General features: G+C 59.1%; 1 protein-coding gene and 1 long non-coding RNA gene across 8 annotated transcripts in view; one reads left to right on the top strand and one right to left on the bottom strand.

Annotated features, from left to right (window-relative positions):
• CBFA2T3 (CBFA2/RUNX1 partner transcriptional co-repressor 3) overlaps nucleotides 1–4,271 on the bottom strand; it is a 29,589-nt gene extending 25,318 nt beyond the window's left edge. For 3 of the 7 annotated variants that reach the window (XR_009747559.1, XR_009747558.1, XM_061477375.1), the window contains exon 1: nucleotides 4,050–4,269. Coding sequence is in view for 5 of the 7 variants with exons in the window: in XM_061477375.1 (XP_061333359.1) it covers nucleotides 4,050–4,113 (64 nt within the window). In the remaining 2 variants the exon portion in view is untranslated. Of the gene's footprint in view, nucleotides 1–4,049 lie in introns of all 7 variants that reach the window. The other 4 variants (XM_061477377.1, XM_061477378.1, XM_061477382.1 and 1 more) reach the window with 4 other exon arrangements.
• Nucleotides 4,272–4,395: 124 nt separating this feature from the next.
• LOC133281633 (uncharacterized) lies at nucleotides 4,396–16,364 on the top strand. Its single transcript, XR_009747560.1, has 2 exons — nucleotides 4,396–4,489; nucleotides 16,256–16,364. It is a non-coding gene; the product is annotated as an uncharacterized LOC133281633 (long non-coding RNA).
• Nucleotides 16,365–16,936: the final 572 nt, after the last annotated feature.

Genomic DNA, 16,936 nt, shown 5'->3' with positions numbered 1-16,936 from the left:
GTTTTGAGGAGCCAGCATCTCCTGACGCCTGCATCCTGCCCTGCTCCCACCACCATCCCCATGGGTGTCTCAGTCCCACGGGATGGTGTTGGTAGCATCATTCATCACTTCCGCTCACTGGTACTGGTTGACCAGCGGGGAGAAGGGGATGTCTTCCAACCCCACTGTGTGTGTGTGGGGAGAGGCTGCAGTGGGGCAGGCTGGGGAGATGCTGAGGACCTGCTCAAAGCAAAGGGCCTCCCCACAGCATGGCCTTTGTGCAAGAGGGAACCACCATGCCTGGCATAGCGTGTGCCAGAAGATAAGGTGCTCACTGAGGGCAGATGAGGGCAACTGGCACCAACCCTTGCAGGAAATGGTCACCACCACACACCATCTGGGCCCCATATCTGCCTGTGCACATGACCCCTTACCTGCTATCAGAGCCATGCACACAGGCTGGGGGGCAACACACTGGTGCCGTTGCTCACACTGCCCCCAGGGCAGCCCCAACCCCATGCTCCACTTGTGCCTTTGCAGTCACCACAGTGTTGAGGTCTCTTTTCACACCTCTTGGGTGCCCAGACATCAGTCCTGACCCATCACTTCTCTCCCTGTAGCTCTCAGCCCCTCAGCCTGCTTCTGGCCAGCACCAACATTATCCCCCTTCGCCTGGCTCTCCCTTAGGTCTCACAACCTGGGCTCCTTGCAGGAGCTGATTGCTACTCAGGCTGCATCCCTCCTTTGCAAGCCTCAGGCTTCTTAGGAAAGGCTTTATCCCACATTCCCCCCACTCGCTCTGCTTAGTCCTGGCATGCTGGGCAGCACCCATGGGCACCTGCACTGTGCTGGGGCTCCTGCCATGGCCTGGCTTTCACGGAGGCTTGTCTGGAGGCGAAGGCACTGAGCCGTGCTGCAGGTTTCCTGTGTCACCCCACCGGGTCTGGCTGTCCATCTGGGTTTCTCAATCTCCACCTCTTCCCTCTTGGGAGCAGAGCATCCCCGGGTGCCTCTTTGTGGTCCTTGCTGGATGTGTGAGGTCCCAGCATTTGGGGACAGTGTGGGGCTGGATGCTCACAAGCAGATGCAGCAATGCAAAACCTCACTTCACTCTAGGGTCCCCATTTCCCACAGGGACCTGTTTGCTCAGAGCATCCCTGTGGGAATGCCGTGCTTGGGCTGGCCTGGGCAGGGTCAGTGTGACCACGGATGTTCCCATTGCCCAGCTGCCTGCACAGATGCAGTGGCTGGAATCTCAGTGTCTGAATCCAGAGTGCCAGGAGCCAGGCTGCAGCCCCCGGTGTTCTTCCCTTGGCATTCCGCTTGCAGGAGCCCTGGCTGCGTTTCCCTGCACACTAGTGCATTGGGGAATGCGAGGGGGAGATAAGGGGCTGGTGGGGAGCCAGTGGCCGGGGAGACAGCTCGCCTGCCCGCTGGCTATCGCCCGCTGCAGCTGCATCCGCTGCGGTCACATCTGCTCGGCAGGAAGTGCTGCTCGCCAGGCTCTGATGAAAGGGGGATCCTTTGTGCCTGCCTTCCCTCTCTGCCCACTTGTGGGGCTCCCCGGAATCAGGGCCACCTCCCCTGCAGCAGCCCTGGACCCTCATTCCCTCAGCTGAAAGGAGCAGCCCCTTGGTTGTTGCCACCAGGAAGCAGATCCGGGGGCTTTGTGGCTTTCTCACAACTTCCATAAAGAAAAGAGAAAAAAAAAAGCATCTTCCATTAAAAGCAAAAAAACCCAAATCCTGTTTTCCTTGCTGACAGATTCGTTCCTGCTTCATGGCATTCAAAGGGAAACCAGCCCCTACTGCTTATCATCCCCGCTCGCCCTGTGCCACAGGCTCAGAAAAATCACTGGCTTGGCTTAAACACCAGAAGACTTTGGGAAACGACACCATTCCTATGGGTGTTCCTAAGGTTTTGAGGCTGCTGGGGGGCAAGTTTGCCTCTTTTCTTTGCCACAGAGAGTCTGGAAAGAGTTTTAATTGCAAAGCAGATGCGGCCATGTGCTGCCCTGCCTCTGGGAGCTGATGCTTTGAGGTGCACAGAGACGCTGCTGGTACCCCTGTGGCAGCACTGTCAGCTTCATCCTCAGGCAATGGGAATTCACTGTGACATGCTGAGCAAACCTCCCTGAGCAGCCTCAATGAGCGCAGTGTGATGGAGAGCCATGCACCTTGCTGCACTGCAAAGGTCCCTCCAGCTCCTTCTGTCCCTCCCCATGGTGCTTCTTCCCTTTGGAAGGCCAGGATCAGGCATGGTGCTGCCGAGCCTCCATGAGAGTCGTGGACCTGACTCCTAATACTGCCTGGTGCATGTGAGACCTCCATGCAATGCCAAGGGCTGAGGAGATGAGAGCATCTCTCAGACCTACCATTGCATCACGGCTGTCCTCCCTGCCCCTTGCCTCGTGGGCAGCCCTGATAGGGGTAACAGTGGGTTCACATTCCCCTTCTCCCCCACAAACACGGGGTACCTGCCAGCCCTCCCCATCCCACTGCTTGCAGAGGACTCGTTAGGGATGGGAATTTAATTAGCTTGCATTGCACTTCCAACACCTCGCATCCCTGCAAAAATCGATCGGAGCTAGTGGGAGGTGGTGCAGCACAGCCTGCCTTCGCTCCAGCACATGGCTTTGCCCCAGGGCTGATCTCAGAACTCCCCCCAGGGCTGAGATGCCCCATCATTGGTGTGTGACTGCACGGAGGTCAGCGCTGATCCACGCCAGGCCTTGGGGAGCCACAGCCTCACAGCAGAGAGGTCTGGGATCCGTTACCAGGTCCAGATGCACCGCAGCGGCAGGGGACGTTGCGGCTGTCTCTGGCCACCTGCATCGTTTCCAAGTTCCCAGGCTAAAAGCAGGGCTTGTTATCAAGAGCAAAAAACGTGCCACCTCTGCTGTATTTCATTTCCCTTTCTCCACCTCTTCCCTGCCCACTGTGCATCGAAGATAACAGCTCTCCGCGCCAAAGCCAGAGCATGGGGCAGGCAACGGCCCTGCCAGCCCTATCGCTGCCTCGCCGGCCGCAAGGAAATCAGGAAGTTTGCAGAGATATTTGGCCAACAAAATAAACATTTCTCTTGCCAACAGCCTAACGGGCAGCTCAGCGAGCCTGCAGCAATCTGCACGGCTCCCATCCCTGCAGCCCTGGGGACAACGGCGCCCATACTGCATCCGCATGGCTCCCAGTGGGTGCCCATCACCGGGGATGCACCCGATATTGCTGCAGGAGGCAGATGGGGGGACAAGGACCCCAGAGCAGCTCCTACCTGCATGACATGGTACAATGGGGGCAGCACCCAGAGCGCACCCAAACCCCTGTCTATGCCATGTCCCCTGTCTGCGAGTGGTGGCAGGGCTGAGCAGTGGGGCAGGGGGCTGTGAGCAGAGCACGGCGCCGGTGGGGATAGGGTGTGAGAGGGGAAGCGAGGCAGAGGGCCAGTATTGTTCACTCAGGGCAGACAAATGTCGATGACTCAGCCGGCAGCCGCTTTCCTGCCCAGGCATGAGCCCAGTAGGAGCCCCCCCCCAGTGCTAATACAGCCCCTTGGCCAAGGCCAGGCTGCGGGGTGCCCATTGCCTTGTGTCTGGCCATGTTGGTGCCAGGGGGATGCTGCAGCACAGGGCAGCTGGATGCCCTGGCCCCATAGAGCTTCAACATTCCCATGCTGCAAGCGAGCAGCTCCTGAGCAGCATGTGAGCTGCTGGCTCAAGAATGCATGAAAACACCCAGTAAACAGAGGATTGAAACCTTGTAAATAAACTGATTACTCATTATGGAAAGGTTAATTGCAGAGCAGGATGCACATGGGTCCCTGTGGTGGCAAACCCGTGGTGCCATGGGGTCAGCCATGCCCCAGCTCACCACTCCTGCTGGTTGGTCCCCACTGGGGATGCATTGATGGGCACTGGCCATATGCTACCCTTGGGGAGCACGAGCCCACCCAGTGCAAATCCCAGGGTCCAATGTAAGGCTGCATCGGACACTGGGGAGAGTCACCTGCACCATGGCACATGGCATGGACACAGCCACCCACCGCCTTCCCCCCCATCACTGCCTTGGCCTTACCTTGTCCGGTCCTGCCCGCTGCCCTGGAGGGGTGGCTGTCCGGCCTGGGGAGTCCTGTGAGCATGGCAGGGGATGGGTGTCAGCACCCTGACACAGCCTGCTCCACGGTCAGTGCTGGGGCCGTGCCGGGCAGGGGGATGCTGAGCACCGGTGAGGAGCAAGGTCCTGCCCGCTCGGTGCCGCGAGGGCCGCTCATGTGCCGGCCGCGGCTGCGGTGACGGCGGAGCCGTGTCCCATGGCAAGGGGAAGGTGAACAGCTGCCGGGCAGTGATAATGCAGAGGGTGGGGGGGGCCGGGCAGCTGCGCCCGTGTCCTTCCCCAACAGGAACCATCTGCGACCAAGCCCAGCTCTGCCTTCCCTATCAGCCATTCCGGTCTGACTTTCCAACAACTTCCCCTTCGCGCCGGCTTCACTTCCTCACTGCGAGGCACCGGCGTGGGTTCAGATCAGCATGGGCAGCGCCGTGCAGCACGGCAAGACAGGAGCACCATGGTTGCATGGTGCACCTTGGCATGGGCAGCGTGGTGCAGCGTGGCATTGTATAAGCAGCATAATGTGGCATGGTGTGGCGTGGCACGGCACGGCACTGCATGGCTATCGAGTTGCAGCATGGCACAGCCAGCACGATGCAGCCCAGCATTGCATGGCTGGCATGATGCAGCACAGGATGGTGCAGGACGGAGTGGGAAGTGCAGTGCGGGATGGTACCACCAACACAGCACGGCACAGGGATAGGTGCAGCACAGTGTGGGGTAGCTCAGCACAAGATGGTACAGCATCATTGCTGCAGTGTATAGCACACCATGGCCACCTCAGTGTAGCCTGGCACAACCACCATGCTGCCACACCAAGGGCTCACCTCCCTGCCTCCCAGTGTCCCCTTTGCCTGCGGACACCCATGGGCATGAGGATGTCCCCTGGCTGCAGCACCAGCGCTGTGCAGGAGCCACACAGGCTCCGGGCACCAGCCTGGCTCCAGCATCACCTCGGCCTGCTCAGCACTTGGGATAACCCCCACATTGGGTACAGAGCCCCCCATTGCAGTCCATCCCTGCACCCCCAGACCAGACCCAGCATCACCAGGGCCTGGGCTCTGCAACAACCACCAGCGAGAGGAAAAACTTGTTAGAAACCCGAAAGGCAGCTCCGGGCTGCAGGTGGGAGGGAGGAAACGTGTCCTAAAAATACAGCAGCGCCGCACGGTCCCCGAAGGTGGCTGAGCAGATGGTGTGTCTCGGTGGCCACCTGCGCTCCCGCAGATGGCTCCTGGGGCTCCCCGCTTTGTGCTCCCAGTGCGGGGCTCTCAGGGGGTGGATGGGAAAGGGGCACTGGGGTGTAAGTGGGGTCCCAGAGCACGGGGGTGCTGTGCTGTGGGGCACAGGCTGCGGGGTAGAGACGGGTGAAGCAGGGTGTCATCAACAGGTTTGCTGCATCGCTGACCTCTGGGTGCACCCTGGGGCCCCAGGGGATGGTGAGCGCGGTCTGGGTGCTGCAGGGAGACAAGGGGAAGCCCCAGTATGGGGCCGATGTGCAGAGGGAAAGGGCAACACAGCTACAAACCACAGCCCCAACCCACTCAGGGCTGTGCTCTGAGGGAGATGTTGCAGCTGCCCACAGCAAGACTCTGCCCCAGACCTGCATCCCACATCCCAGTGATGCTGGGGGATCCCAGCTCCATCCTACCTGCGCTGGGAATGCCTGTGCCCCACCGGTGTGGGCAGAGCAGCCTGGCTGTGCAGACTGAGAACTGGCAGAGCTTTCAGCAGGGTTTCCAGTCGTGTTCCACGTTCTTGCCTCTTCTCCTTTTATTTCTTGTGGGTTGGGTGGCTGCAGGCCCAGGTGGGCTCAGCCCATGGTTTTGTTAAGCCACCTTGGATGGGGGCCAGGGTCACCTGCAATGGGAGATGGAAGGTGTATGGAGATTAAAGGTGGCAGCTGCTCCTGGGGATTGTCCCTGGGCAGCAAGTCAAAACCTGAGGTTTCAGGTCTGGCCAGGAAAATCCCCCCCCAGCTGCAGCCCCTTGTCCCCAGTGTCACCTGAGGCCCCATGTCCCCAATGTCACCTGCAGCTGGAGGGTTTGCTCTGCACACAAAGGGGAGAGCATCTGCCTGGGCAGCTGCAAGAGCCATGCATCAGTGGCACTAGGATGCTGGGGACCAGAGATCCCACCCTTTGGGGTCCTGGGGTCTGGGTTGGCATGGGGGGGGAGCCCCTGGGGTCCTGGGGTCCGGGTCAGCATGAAGGGAACCCTTGGGGTCTGCCCTGGCCTGGTGGGGAACCTCTGGTGTCTGTGTTGACATAGAGGGAACCCTTTGGGGGTCCCAGGTCTGGCTCAGACTGTGGAGAACTCCTGGGGCCACAAGGGGCTGTGGGGGGGGGAACCCCTGAGGTCCTGGCGTCTGGGTTGGTATAGAAGGACCCCAGTGTGTGGCTCAGCACGGGGGGAACCTGTGGGGTATGGGTGTGCATAGAGGGAACCCTTGGGGTCCCAGGTCTGGCTCAGCCTGTGGGGAACCCCTGGGGGCACAGGGTCCAGCCCGTGGCGGAGGGAACCCCTGGGGATGTGGGGTCTGCCCCGGCACGGCCGAGCCCCCCCGCCCGTCCCGGTCGGTTTCCCTCTGAGTCAGAGCCGCACGCACGCTGTGGGGCAGGAACTTCCCCGGGCAAAGGAGAAGCGGGACGGGCTCGCACCGCCCCTGCCCTCAGAGGGAGGCAGAAACCCCCGGGGGCAGCTCGGCCCCGCCGTGCCACTCGCTGCCCGCCCTCGCACCGCACCGGCCCCGCGATCGGCTCCGTACTCTTCCCTTGGGAATGCTCCAGCGGGCACCCGCTCGACCCCATGGCCAAGCACCCACTGCCTGCAGCACCCACAGCCTGCGGCACCCCTATGCCTGCAGTACCACTCCGCCTGCAGCACCCACTGCCTGCAGCACCCCTCTGCCTGCAGCACCCCACTGCCTGCAGCACCCCACCACCAGCAGCACCCACTGCCTGCAGCACCCACTTCCTACAGCACCCCCCTGCCTGCAGCACCCCCCTGCCTGCAGCACCCACTGCCTGCAGCACCCCTCTGCCTGCAGCACCCACTGCCTGCAGCACCCCCCCGCCTGCAGCACCCACTGCCTGCAGCACCCATCCGCCTGCAGCACCCACTGCCTGCAGCACCCCCCCGCCTGCAGCACCCACTCCCTTCAGCTCCCCACCGCCTTCCCCTTTCCATCGGAGAGCGATGCAGCGCGGGGAAACCCGAGGTGAAAGGAAGTGGCAGCAATAACCCGTGAGCAAAACAGCACCGGCAGCTGCCGAGCCAAGACCAGACCATTGCCTCCCAAAGCGGGGCTGCCTTTTGGGCTGCGGGGAGGGGGGACACGGCCCTGGGTGCTGCAAGTGTGAGGCTGGGATTGGGCTTTTCTATGGGGATGCCCAAGTCTGGCAGGGAATGTGGATGCGGGAGCAAAGGCAGGGGATGGGGATGGGAAGGAGAGCGGTGGCCAGGCTGTGGGGGGACGGGAACCGCCGAGAGTTCGTGAAACACAAAGGCAAATTCTGTAAGGGAAAAAAAAAAAGAGAAATCAAAGGGATGTGGAGAGGGAGATAACGGGGAAGACAGAGCAGGGAGACGGAGGGAAAGGAGAGGACGTGGGCAGAGGGAGGCAGGAGCGCGGGCCGGGAGCCGGGGGAGCTGTCTGGCGCGGTCCCTATCGGCTCTCTCCATCGCGGTAGCCTAACCTCAAGTAGTTTTTCACTGAGATTGGAGTGATCAGGTAGGGCTACCCTCGCAGGCAGCTGCAGGGCTGTGAATAAGCACCTGCTTATCTCTGCCCAACGGCTGTGCGAGGCTGCAGATTGAGGGGAAGACGGGGAGCTGCTTGCCGGCTGCGATTTCCATATCAGCGCCCTGCAGCCGCCTGCACCAAATAAACACAACAGCCCCATGGACAAAAGGTTAATTATCAATTTTCAGAAAGGCAGAGAGAGGGAAGGGGAGAGAGCAGCAGAACGGCCATTGCCAGCCGTGGGATGCACAGCCCTCTCTGAACGGGTGCTGGGCTCTGTGCCACGGGTGCAGTGCTCCTGAGCATCCCTGGGGATGTGCCGGCACCTCGGGGGGGGCAAGGGATGGGAAATGGGGACGGGTTGAGGATGGGGATGGGATGGGTATCAGGATGGAGATGGGGATGGGAACAGGAAGGGTATGGAGTGGAGATGGGCATAGGGATGGGGATTATGATGGGGATGGAGATGGACATAGGGATGGGCATTAGGATGGGAATGGAGATGGACATAGGGATGGGCATTAGGATGGGAATGGAGATGGATATAGGGATGGGCATTAGGATGGGAATGGAGACGGGGATAGGGATGAGGATGGGGATGTGGATGGAGATGCTGACAACAATGGGGATGGAGATGGGGATGGGGACGGCAATGGGGATGGGGATGGAAATGGAGGTGGAGATGGGGATAGGGATGGGGATGGAGGTGGAGATGGGGATAGGGATGAGGATGGGGATGCAGATGGAGGTGCTGACAGCAATGGGGACGGAGATGGGGATGGGGATGGACATGGGGACAGGATGGGGATGGGTCTGTGCATGCACAGTAACAGTGGGATTAGGGGTAAATGTAGGCAGAAAGGACCTTTCATAGTCCCCCAGCTGAGCCCCGTCTGGGCAAAGGAGGGGATGGAAGGAGCCACATCCTCCTCCTCATGGGCATGCAAGTCCCTGCCAGCTCTGCTTCCCGCAGCCACGTTTCTGCATTCAGCAGCTTCCTCCTCTTATCAGAACACTTACAGACTCCCAGCTCTGCCAGGCCACAGGGCTCATGGAGAGATGGGGAGGGAAGAGGTGCCCTGATCACCCCAGCCCTGTGGGAAGGGAGAGGTGGGCAGTGGCATCCCCCTGCTTGTAGGTTAGATGGGGTGAAGCCATTGGGAATCCTCATGGGCTTGTAATCCTGGTGCTTGGGGTCAGGGCTTGCCCCTCACTTCTGCCACTCAGAAGCAAGCTGTTAAATGGGGCAGGAGTCAGTGCCAAGGGGCTTGGGAAACTCCAATCCTACTGCAGCTATCCCTGAGCCGGGATGGTTTTCCCATCCAGCAGTGTGGTCCTACACTGAGTACACCCCATTCAAGAAGCACAGCAGTGCTCCCAGCGCACATGGGGAGACATGGAGCCCCAAAGTGCTGTACAGGGCAGCAGTCAACCTGCTGCCAGGAAGCCTTGAGCCCACATGGTGCCAGATTTAGCCACTGATATCCTAAAAATAGCTGGGAGCAAGGAGGCTGGTGAGCTGCGTCTGCTGCCACTGGAGTAGACAGGGCTTGGGTTCGTGGGACTTGGGATGCACAGGACTGGGGTGCACAAAGCTGGCCCCAGCATAGCTCAGCTGCAGGACTGTTTGGAGCCACCAACATGGAAGAATGCAGCCATCCCTGTACCAGCCCATTGTCAGGGATATTGGGATGGAGACGAGATGCTCTTGGGGTTGGGACAGTCCTAATCCACCAGTGAACTAGAGTGTGGCAATAACTAAAAATATTGGGGGTTGATGATATTTAGCCCTTAGGCAGGGCTTTTGTGCACTTAAGGCTTCGCAGCTCTGGCTTGATGGATGCTTGGAGGACCCTGGAAGGCAGAGAAGCTGTGGGCAGTGCTGGGGCTTGGAGAACCACAGTGCCTGTGAGGGATTGCTGTGGTCTCTGGTGTAGCCCCATACCCCAAGAGGGATCTGGCCTCCAGCTGGAAAAACACACTAAAAATATCAGGCTAAGTATATGGGGAGTGCAGGCGGGGTGTGAGCATCCCAGGCAGGAGCAGCCAGCCCTCCCCAGCTCCATCCCAGCCTCCCCCCCCCAGCCAACCCCAGCCCAAAACACTAACCCTGGTCCCATCTGGTGTCCAACTGATGAGCACAGATGTGTTTGGGATTTCCGAGCCGGCTGGCAGCCGTTCAGACCTGTCTCAAGCTGCACCTGCTCCAGGATATTTTCCCTTCTGGATTTAATCCCATCACCCCCCCCACACACACACACAGCAGCCCCAGGCACCCCCTGAGGGTGGACGGGCAGCAGGAGCCCCCCCCCCCCAGGTGACCACCCTCCTTCCTTGTTCCCATCCCTGCCATAAATATGGATGTGGAAGCAGGAGAGGGGAGAATTAAACACATAAAGGGGGTGGCTGGCATGGGGGAGAAGGGCTGTGAGGAGCCCAAATCTCAGCTTCCCACAAGGAAATGCCTGGGTACGTCTCAAAGAGCATCCTCAGCCACCACCACCACATAGACCCAAGCCTTCCATTGCATGTAACGACCCCAAACAATGCCTTAGAACCTCACCAGTGCTCTACCCAGCCCCTCAGCTCCCCCCCATTTCCCCAAATTAATGTGCCATTATGATATTTTAACAAGGCTCTCCCAGATCAGATGTTGACCCTGCAATGATCGCACAGCCCGCGGAGGGAATAAACAGCAAATCCCCTTTTAAATGAAGGCCTCGCAGAGGGATTAGGAGCAAAGAGGTGGCCTCTCCCCCCCATCCGGGGGCTGCCTGTGCAGATATGCAGGGCAGGAGGAGGCCTCGCCTGTCCGTCTGGCCCGTCTGAAGTGGTCCTGTGCGATAGGGAGTGATTAGGATTAGACACATCCAGGATGAGAGTTTTTTCACCAGATAGAGATGATAATGGGACCCATGGGGAGGATTATGGTCCCTGTCTCTCCAAGAGAGCTGCCATCTGCGTATCCATCTCTTGATGTGTCTGTTCCCCTGACGCGACCAGCCAGATTCTTCCTCATCCATATCTGGTCCTGAGATGGCAGCTCTGACCTGTGTGGGGCTGGACCTCATCCTCCATTCCCATGAGGGCCATGTAGGAGCAATGGTTTGTGGCCATCTGGGATGGGAAATGTGCTGTCCTGCATAGGAGCACAGCACCCAGCATATCTGCATGTTCCAGGGGTGCTTAGTCATCCCCCTGGATCCCTGGAGCACCCTGCACCCCCAAGGAATCCATCATTCCTGCATCCCTAGGGTGCTCAAGCATCCCTCTATATCTCCAGGGCATGCAGCATCCTCCTGCATATCCCTGTGGCATCCAACATCCCTGGGGTGCTCAGGCATCTCACGGATCACCCGGCATCCCTGCATCCCCCTGGGGCACTCAGCACCACCCTGCAGCTCAGGGAAAGTAGCTGGAAATAGCTCCTCAGGTTATTTCTAGCACTGAGCTGTGGCTATTGCCTCCACTGAGGATGAGGGAAAGGTTCCCAGCTCCGGCCCTAAGAGCATCCCAGGGTCCTGAGGTCTGCAAATCAAAGCTGGTGGCGTTACTGGGGGACTGGGGGAATGACATCTCACAGCCTCAGGGTTGCAAAGGGTGACATGTGGGAAAGCCAGGCCGGGAGCTGTGAAGAAGACAGGGTGAAAACATAGCCAGTGTTTTCTTGGGTCAATGGAAAGAGAAAAGAGGTCTGCAAAAGTTGTGGTTTGTGTGTATGTAAGCACTAAGCCACGGAGTCACTATTTTCCTTTCTAAAGTGAACATGTCTCTCTTGTTTCTGCTTGGAGGCATAAGGACTGGCTGTTCTGTGCAGTCAGGCGAGAGCAGCGCCAGGGGCTGTGCCTGGGAACACCATTGCTATGGCCATGGCAGTGCCGGTGGCACGGTGCTGGGCAGGGTGGCAGAGGTTTGCTGCCCACAGCATCCTCCCTTGGACACTGGGGCAAGCTCGGGGCGCTCATCCAACGCTGCCACCCTCCCTTAGTGTGACATCGGGGTCACCTCCTGGTCCTGGTGGGGGGTCCTGGTGGCGGGGACAGGGTGACATACCCCTGTGACAGCGCGGCGCGACGCTCGCCAGCCCCCTGGCCTTTCCCATCCATCCCAGCTGCACGGGATGGGGAGAGGGTGGTGAGAACTGGCCCGTTCCCATCGCTCGGCACCGCTGCTCCCCGCCAGCAGCATATTTCCCTGCTGAAGTCAGAGCAGCCCGGCAAAACACCCGGCTCCTGCCAAGCACCATTCCACAAACATTTCCTATTTGGGATGTACGAGCCCACCGCGCGCTGCATCCTCGGCTGTGATGCTGTCCCTGGGGTGGCACAGGCTGAGAGCACGCACATGTGCCTGGTTGGTGGTGTGGGTGAATCCACACGCGTGTGCATGGCCGGAGAAGCCCCCCATTGAAGGTGTTTCGGTGCCCCTTGTAATTGCAGAGAGAAAGAGCGGCATTTTGAAGTTCGGAGAAAACCTTAATTGAAGCCTTGGCTGCGTTAATTATATCAAAGGCAGAGTGAGCGATGGGCTTTTTATTAGTTAATGAGGATTTTCATTTTCCAGTGCAGGAGCCCTTTGATGTTCCCAGGACTAATGGCTGTTCAATTCAACTTGTTTGCTTTGCTGGTGATGGAGGGCGATGGGAGCAGGAGCCGCTCCAGCCGCAGTGCCCATGGTGGTCAGCAAATGATGCCCATGGAGTCACTGACCACCAGGGCGAGACAGCAGGGATGCACAGAGCAGGACCCGAAGCTTGTCCTGCTCCCGACATGGGTTTTTACGGACTATCTTTAAAACCTGTGGCAGGCTGCAACCCTCCTCCTGCAATTAGCATTTATTACAATTATTCCGCATTCATTACCGGCGGAGCCGAGCTCCAGCGCCTTGCCCCCATCTGAAAGCATTTGCAAATCTCTTTGCATCGCTTTTTCCCACTCTTGGAGGGGAAAGGGCTGCACAAACAGTTTGCTGTGAATATTCAGAGCCCGGGATCGGGGAGGCGATGCCATCCGTGCCGGTCCCGCGCCCCAGCCACGTGGCTGCGCGGCTGCTCCCCAGCTGGATGATTTGTAGCACTAATCAAGACAGAGCATACTTTGAATTTCAAATGCTGGCAGGGAAGAGCCGGGCTGGAATCTGGGCTTTGGGGAATATTCAGGAAGAAAATGGGTTTGTACTCAGCTCCCATCACAGACCGAGCATCCCGCGTTGGGTACCAGCGTGGGGCCCCTCTACCCTGTGGTACTCAAGTGGGGTCACCCCATGTGGCACAGCCCCAGGAAACACAGCCCCTATAGAAGCATTCTTAGGGTGCCGATGTGCCTGGTGCTGCCCCACAGCATGGCTGGGGCTGTGCCAATGGGAGGGGGGGGTTGGTTGTGGACTGCTTTGGACACCGATGGAAGCAGGGATGGGACCCTCTGCAGCAGCAGTGAGAGATGCTCATAGAGCTGTGGGGCAGCAGGTGCTGGGGGGGAAACCCCACAGCTCAGCTGGACCTTGGGGTTCCCCCAGCCCCCCACAAATGGCAGCTCATCCTTCCTGGGGGGCCACGCTGAGTGTGGCCACCATGGGGAGGCTGGGGGGGATGGACACTTCGCTGGTAATTACCCCTTGTCCTTCCCCATCACGCTGCATGGGGGGAGCCGAGGGGGGACAGCTTAAGCTATCAATGGTCCTGCCTTGATGGGAATAAAATATGCACTGAAAGACATGAAAATGGAGTAAATAAAAGAGATAAAAATGGAACGATCAAGCCAGCAACTTCTCCTCTGATTAAAAAGAGGGAGCGGGGGGAGAGGGGATGCGCTGAGCCCTTGAAGAGGCAGCTGCTGCCGCAGCCGCAGCCCTGATAAAGGGGCTGAGGCAGCCTGTTTGGGAGAGATAAAGTGAAGTCCCAGCGTTTACTGTCCTCAATCCAAGCCTTACCATCAATATTAATACAGCCTGACAAACTGGCGTTTAAGATAGAATAAATATAGACTGGTTCTGCTATTACCTAGACCTTATTAATCTGCTTGGAGGCATTTAAATGCCGTTAAAAATATGGAGTTTACTCGCCGGCACTTCAATAGCTTTACAATCCATCAGCGTTTTGTTTTCCACCCTCCGCCTCTCCTTACCAAGGAGCTGGCTGCAGGTACCCACTGTGCTGCTCCGGGCAGGGATCGGGAGCCAAGGGGAGAAGCAAGGAGGGAGCTTTGCTGCAGGATGATGCTGATGGCCGGGAGGAGATTGGGCAGGGGCATAAGGGCATGGAGGCACAAATCCCTCTGAGCTGGGGACTGGAGCATCCTGAGAGCCAGGATGATGGAAAATTCGGCTGCGTGCTCCTGACTAGGACAAACCCAGGGCTCCCACACCCAGAGTGATGCTGGTTTCCCACACAGAATCACAGCATCAACCAGGTTGGAAAAGATCTATAAGATCAAGTCCAACCACACGCATCAACCAAAGCCCCAAAACAGGGGAGCAGCCCTCCCCAAAGCCTTCATTAGGTGGTGCCTCATCAGTGATGTCTTGAGCAGTGCTTTGGCAGCTGAACCGCATCCTGCCTCCTCTGCTCCTGGTCCCATGGCACGGGTGCTGGCTGCCATAGCACCCATGTACTCCTCCCCTCCCAGCTCCATGAGAGAGGCACTGCCTGGTAACACCACAGCATCTTCAGGCAAGACATCTGGAGTGCTCGGGGGGTCCCTGGCATGCTCTCTATGTCACCTTGTTGCCTCAGTACCATAGGGTGGTAGGGGCAGCCCAGCACTGTGAGGATCTGTGAGTGCCAGGTGCATGGCACAGTATACTCTGGTATGGAGCAGGACCCCTGGGTGCCACGTGCATGGCAGGGGCGTCTTGGTATGGGGCAGGATCCATGGGCACCAGGCACATGGCTGAGTCATCATTGTATGGGGCAGGACACATGGGTTACAGACTCATGGCATGGTCATCATGATACGGGACAGAACCTGTGGGTGCCTGGCTCATGGCATAGTGTACTCTGGTATGGGGCAGGACCCATTGTGGACACCATGGCATTGGGATAGATCCATGGGTGCAAGATGCATGTCAAGGCACACCCTGCTATAGATCCAAGGGTGCCATGCACATGTGAGGGGCAGCATGGTGTGGTGCAGGACCCATGGGTGCCATGTGCATGACAACATCACCATGGTATGGGGCAGCATCCATGGGTGTCAGGCACATAGCAGAGTCATCCCGGTATGGGACAAGAGCCATGGGTGCCCTGTGCATGCTATGAACAGCCTGGCATGGGGCAGGATGCATGGGTGCCATGCACTTGGCACAGTTATCATTGTTTGGGGCAGCATCCCTGGGTGCCAGGCACTTGTCAGCATCACCACGGTATGGTGCAGGACCCATGGATGCCATACACATGACAGCATCATCATGACACGGGGCAGGACCCATGGGTGCCAGGCACATATCAGGGGCACGCTGGCACAGGGCTGGTGCGAGTGGCAGGCCATGTGGGGCGGGCAGCGTGGGGACCGGAGCTCATTACACGTGTATTATTCATCGGCAGCTTCTGTCGCCTGCCATCTGTTCCCGGCGGCGCGGCGGGCGGGCGGCAGCAGCACAACGGGGCTCACGCAGCCCCGCTCCTGCCGCCACACCTGGGCTGCCACCGCGCTGCGGCCGGACAGGGTGCTCGGTGTCCCCGCTGCACCCTAGGGTGATGCTCCGTAGGGTGGCGGGTGCCTCGGGCCGTGCCATAGCCCCCCCCCCCCCCCCGGGGCAGCAGGGAGGTGAGAAGAGAGTTTGCACCCCTTTGGTTGTGCCATAGGTGCCATGGCCCGTGGTGCGCAGCTCTGGGCAGGACTGGGGCTCTTCCCACCAGCTCACAGATGCTGCGTGGTGGTGGTGGGCCGCTCACCCATGCCTGGAGGCTTTTCCTCCTTGGAATGCAGCAGCCGAGCTCACCTTACACCCCAAGAAGCACCTTCATCCCCCCAGCTTTTAATTAAAACACTTGATGAACTATCTGATGAGAGCACAGCATCCCAATGGGGTCTCCAGTGAGCTGCCTGTGCAGAGGTGAGGCCCCAGCACGGGGGACACGCGTTGTGCTCCCATCCCCTCTCCAGTGCTTTACCTGTTTCTGCCCCTTGACTGCATCCTGCAGCTCACACAGGAGGAATGGAGCACTCATCCGGCCAGAAGCTTGCTGCTCTAAATTGATAATTGCCAGGTTTTAATTACTCGGCAGCCAAATGACCTTTTGCATCTGCCATTGAGGCCATGAAACATCTCCCTGAGTGGGAGCAAACACACAGCAGAGGACAGGAGGGGGCTGCCACGCTTCCAGCTTCATCAGAACCCATGGGTGATGAAGACAAGCCCAGGGGATGGTGCACTGGAAGCTGAGCATGGGGACCCCCAGGCCTCACACATTCCCAGCACTTCCCTCCAGTTGCAGGCAGGATACTGAGGAGCAAAGAGCTGTGCTCAGAGCCTGTTGTGCAGTGCAGGGGCGTGCAGCTGGAGATACCAGGATGAAAACAGGACCAGGGTCTCCACAGGCAGGGGGCTTTCACCATCCCCAAAGTGGGATGGGTACCTCTAGCCATGGGCTGGCCTTGGGGGAGAGATGGTACCCTGAGAGCTGGCATGGTGCAGCATCCCTGGGGCAGAGGTGGTACCCTGAGAGCTGGCATGGTGCAGCATCCCTGGAGCAGAGGTGTTACCCTGGGTCCTGGCATGGTGCAGCATCCCTGGAGCAGCAGAGGTGGTACCCTGAGCCCTGGCATGGTGCAGCATCCCTGGGGCAGAGGTGGTACCCTGAGCCCTGGCATGGTGCAGCATCCCTGGAGCAGAGGTGGTACCCTGAGTCCTGGCATGGTGCAGCATCCCTGGGGCAGAGGTGGTACCCTGAGTCCTGGCATGGTGCAGCATCCCTGGGGCAGAGGTGGTACCCTGAGTCCTGGCATGGTGCAGCATCCCTGGGGCAGAGGTGGTACCCTGAGTCCTGGCATGGTGCAGCATCCCTGGGGCAGAGGTGGTACCCTGAGTCCTGGCATGGTGCAGCATCCCTGGGGCAGAGGTGGTACCCTGAGTCCTGGCATGGTGCAGCATCCCTGGGGCAGAGGTGGTA

The sequence above is a fragment of the Pezoporus flaviventris genome, unplaced genomic scaffold (genome assembly GCF_033815535.1).
Source record: "Pezoporus flaviventris isolate CSIRO_AGI_PZ_B2104156 unplaced genomic scaffold, CSIRO_AGI_Pfla_v1 ptg000105l, whole genome shotgun sequence".
Lineage (NCBI taxonomy): Eukaryota > Metazoa > Chordata > Aves > Psittaciformes > Psittacidae > Pezoporus > Pezoporus flaviventris.
The sequence above is the reverse complement of the archived record's forward strand: the minus strand, read 5'-3'. Positions and strand labels throughout refer to the sequence as shown.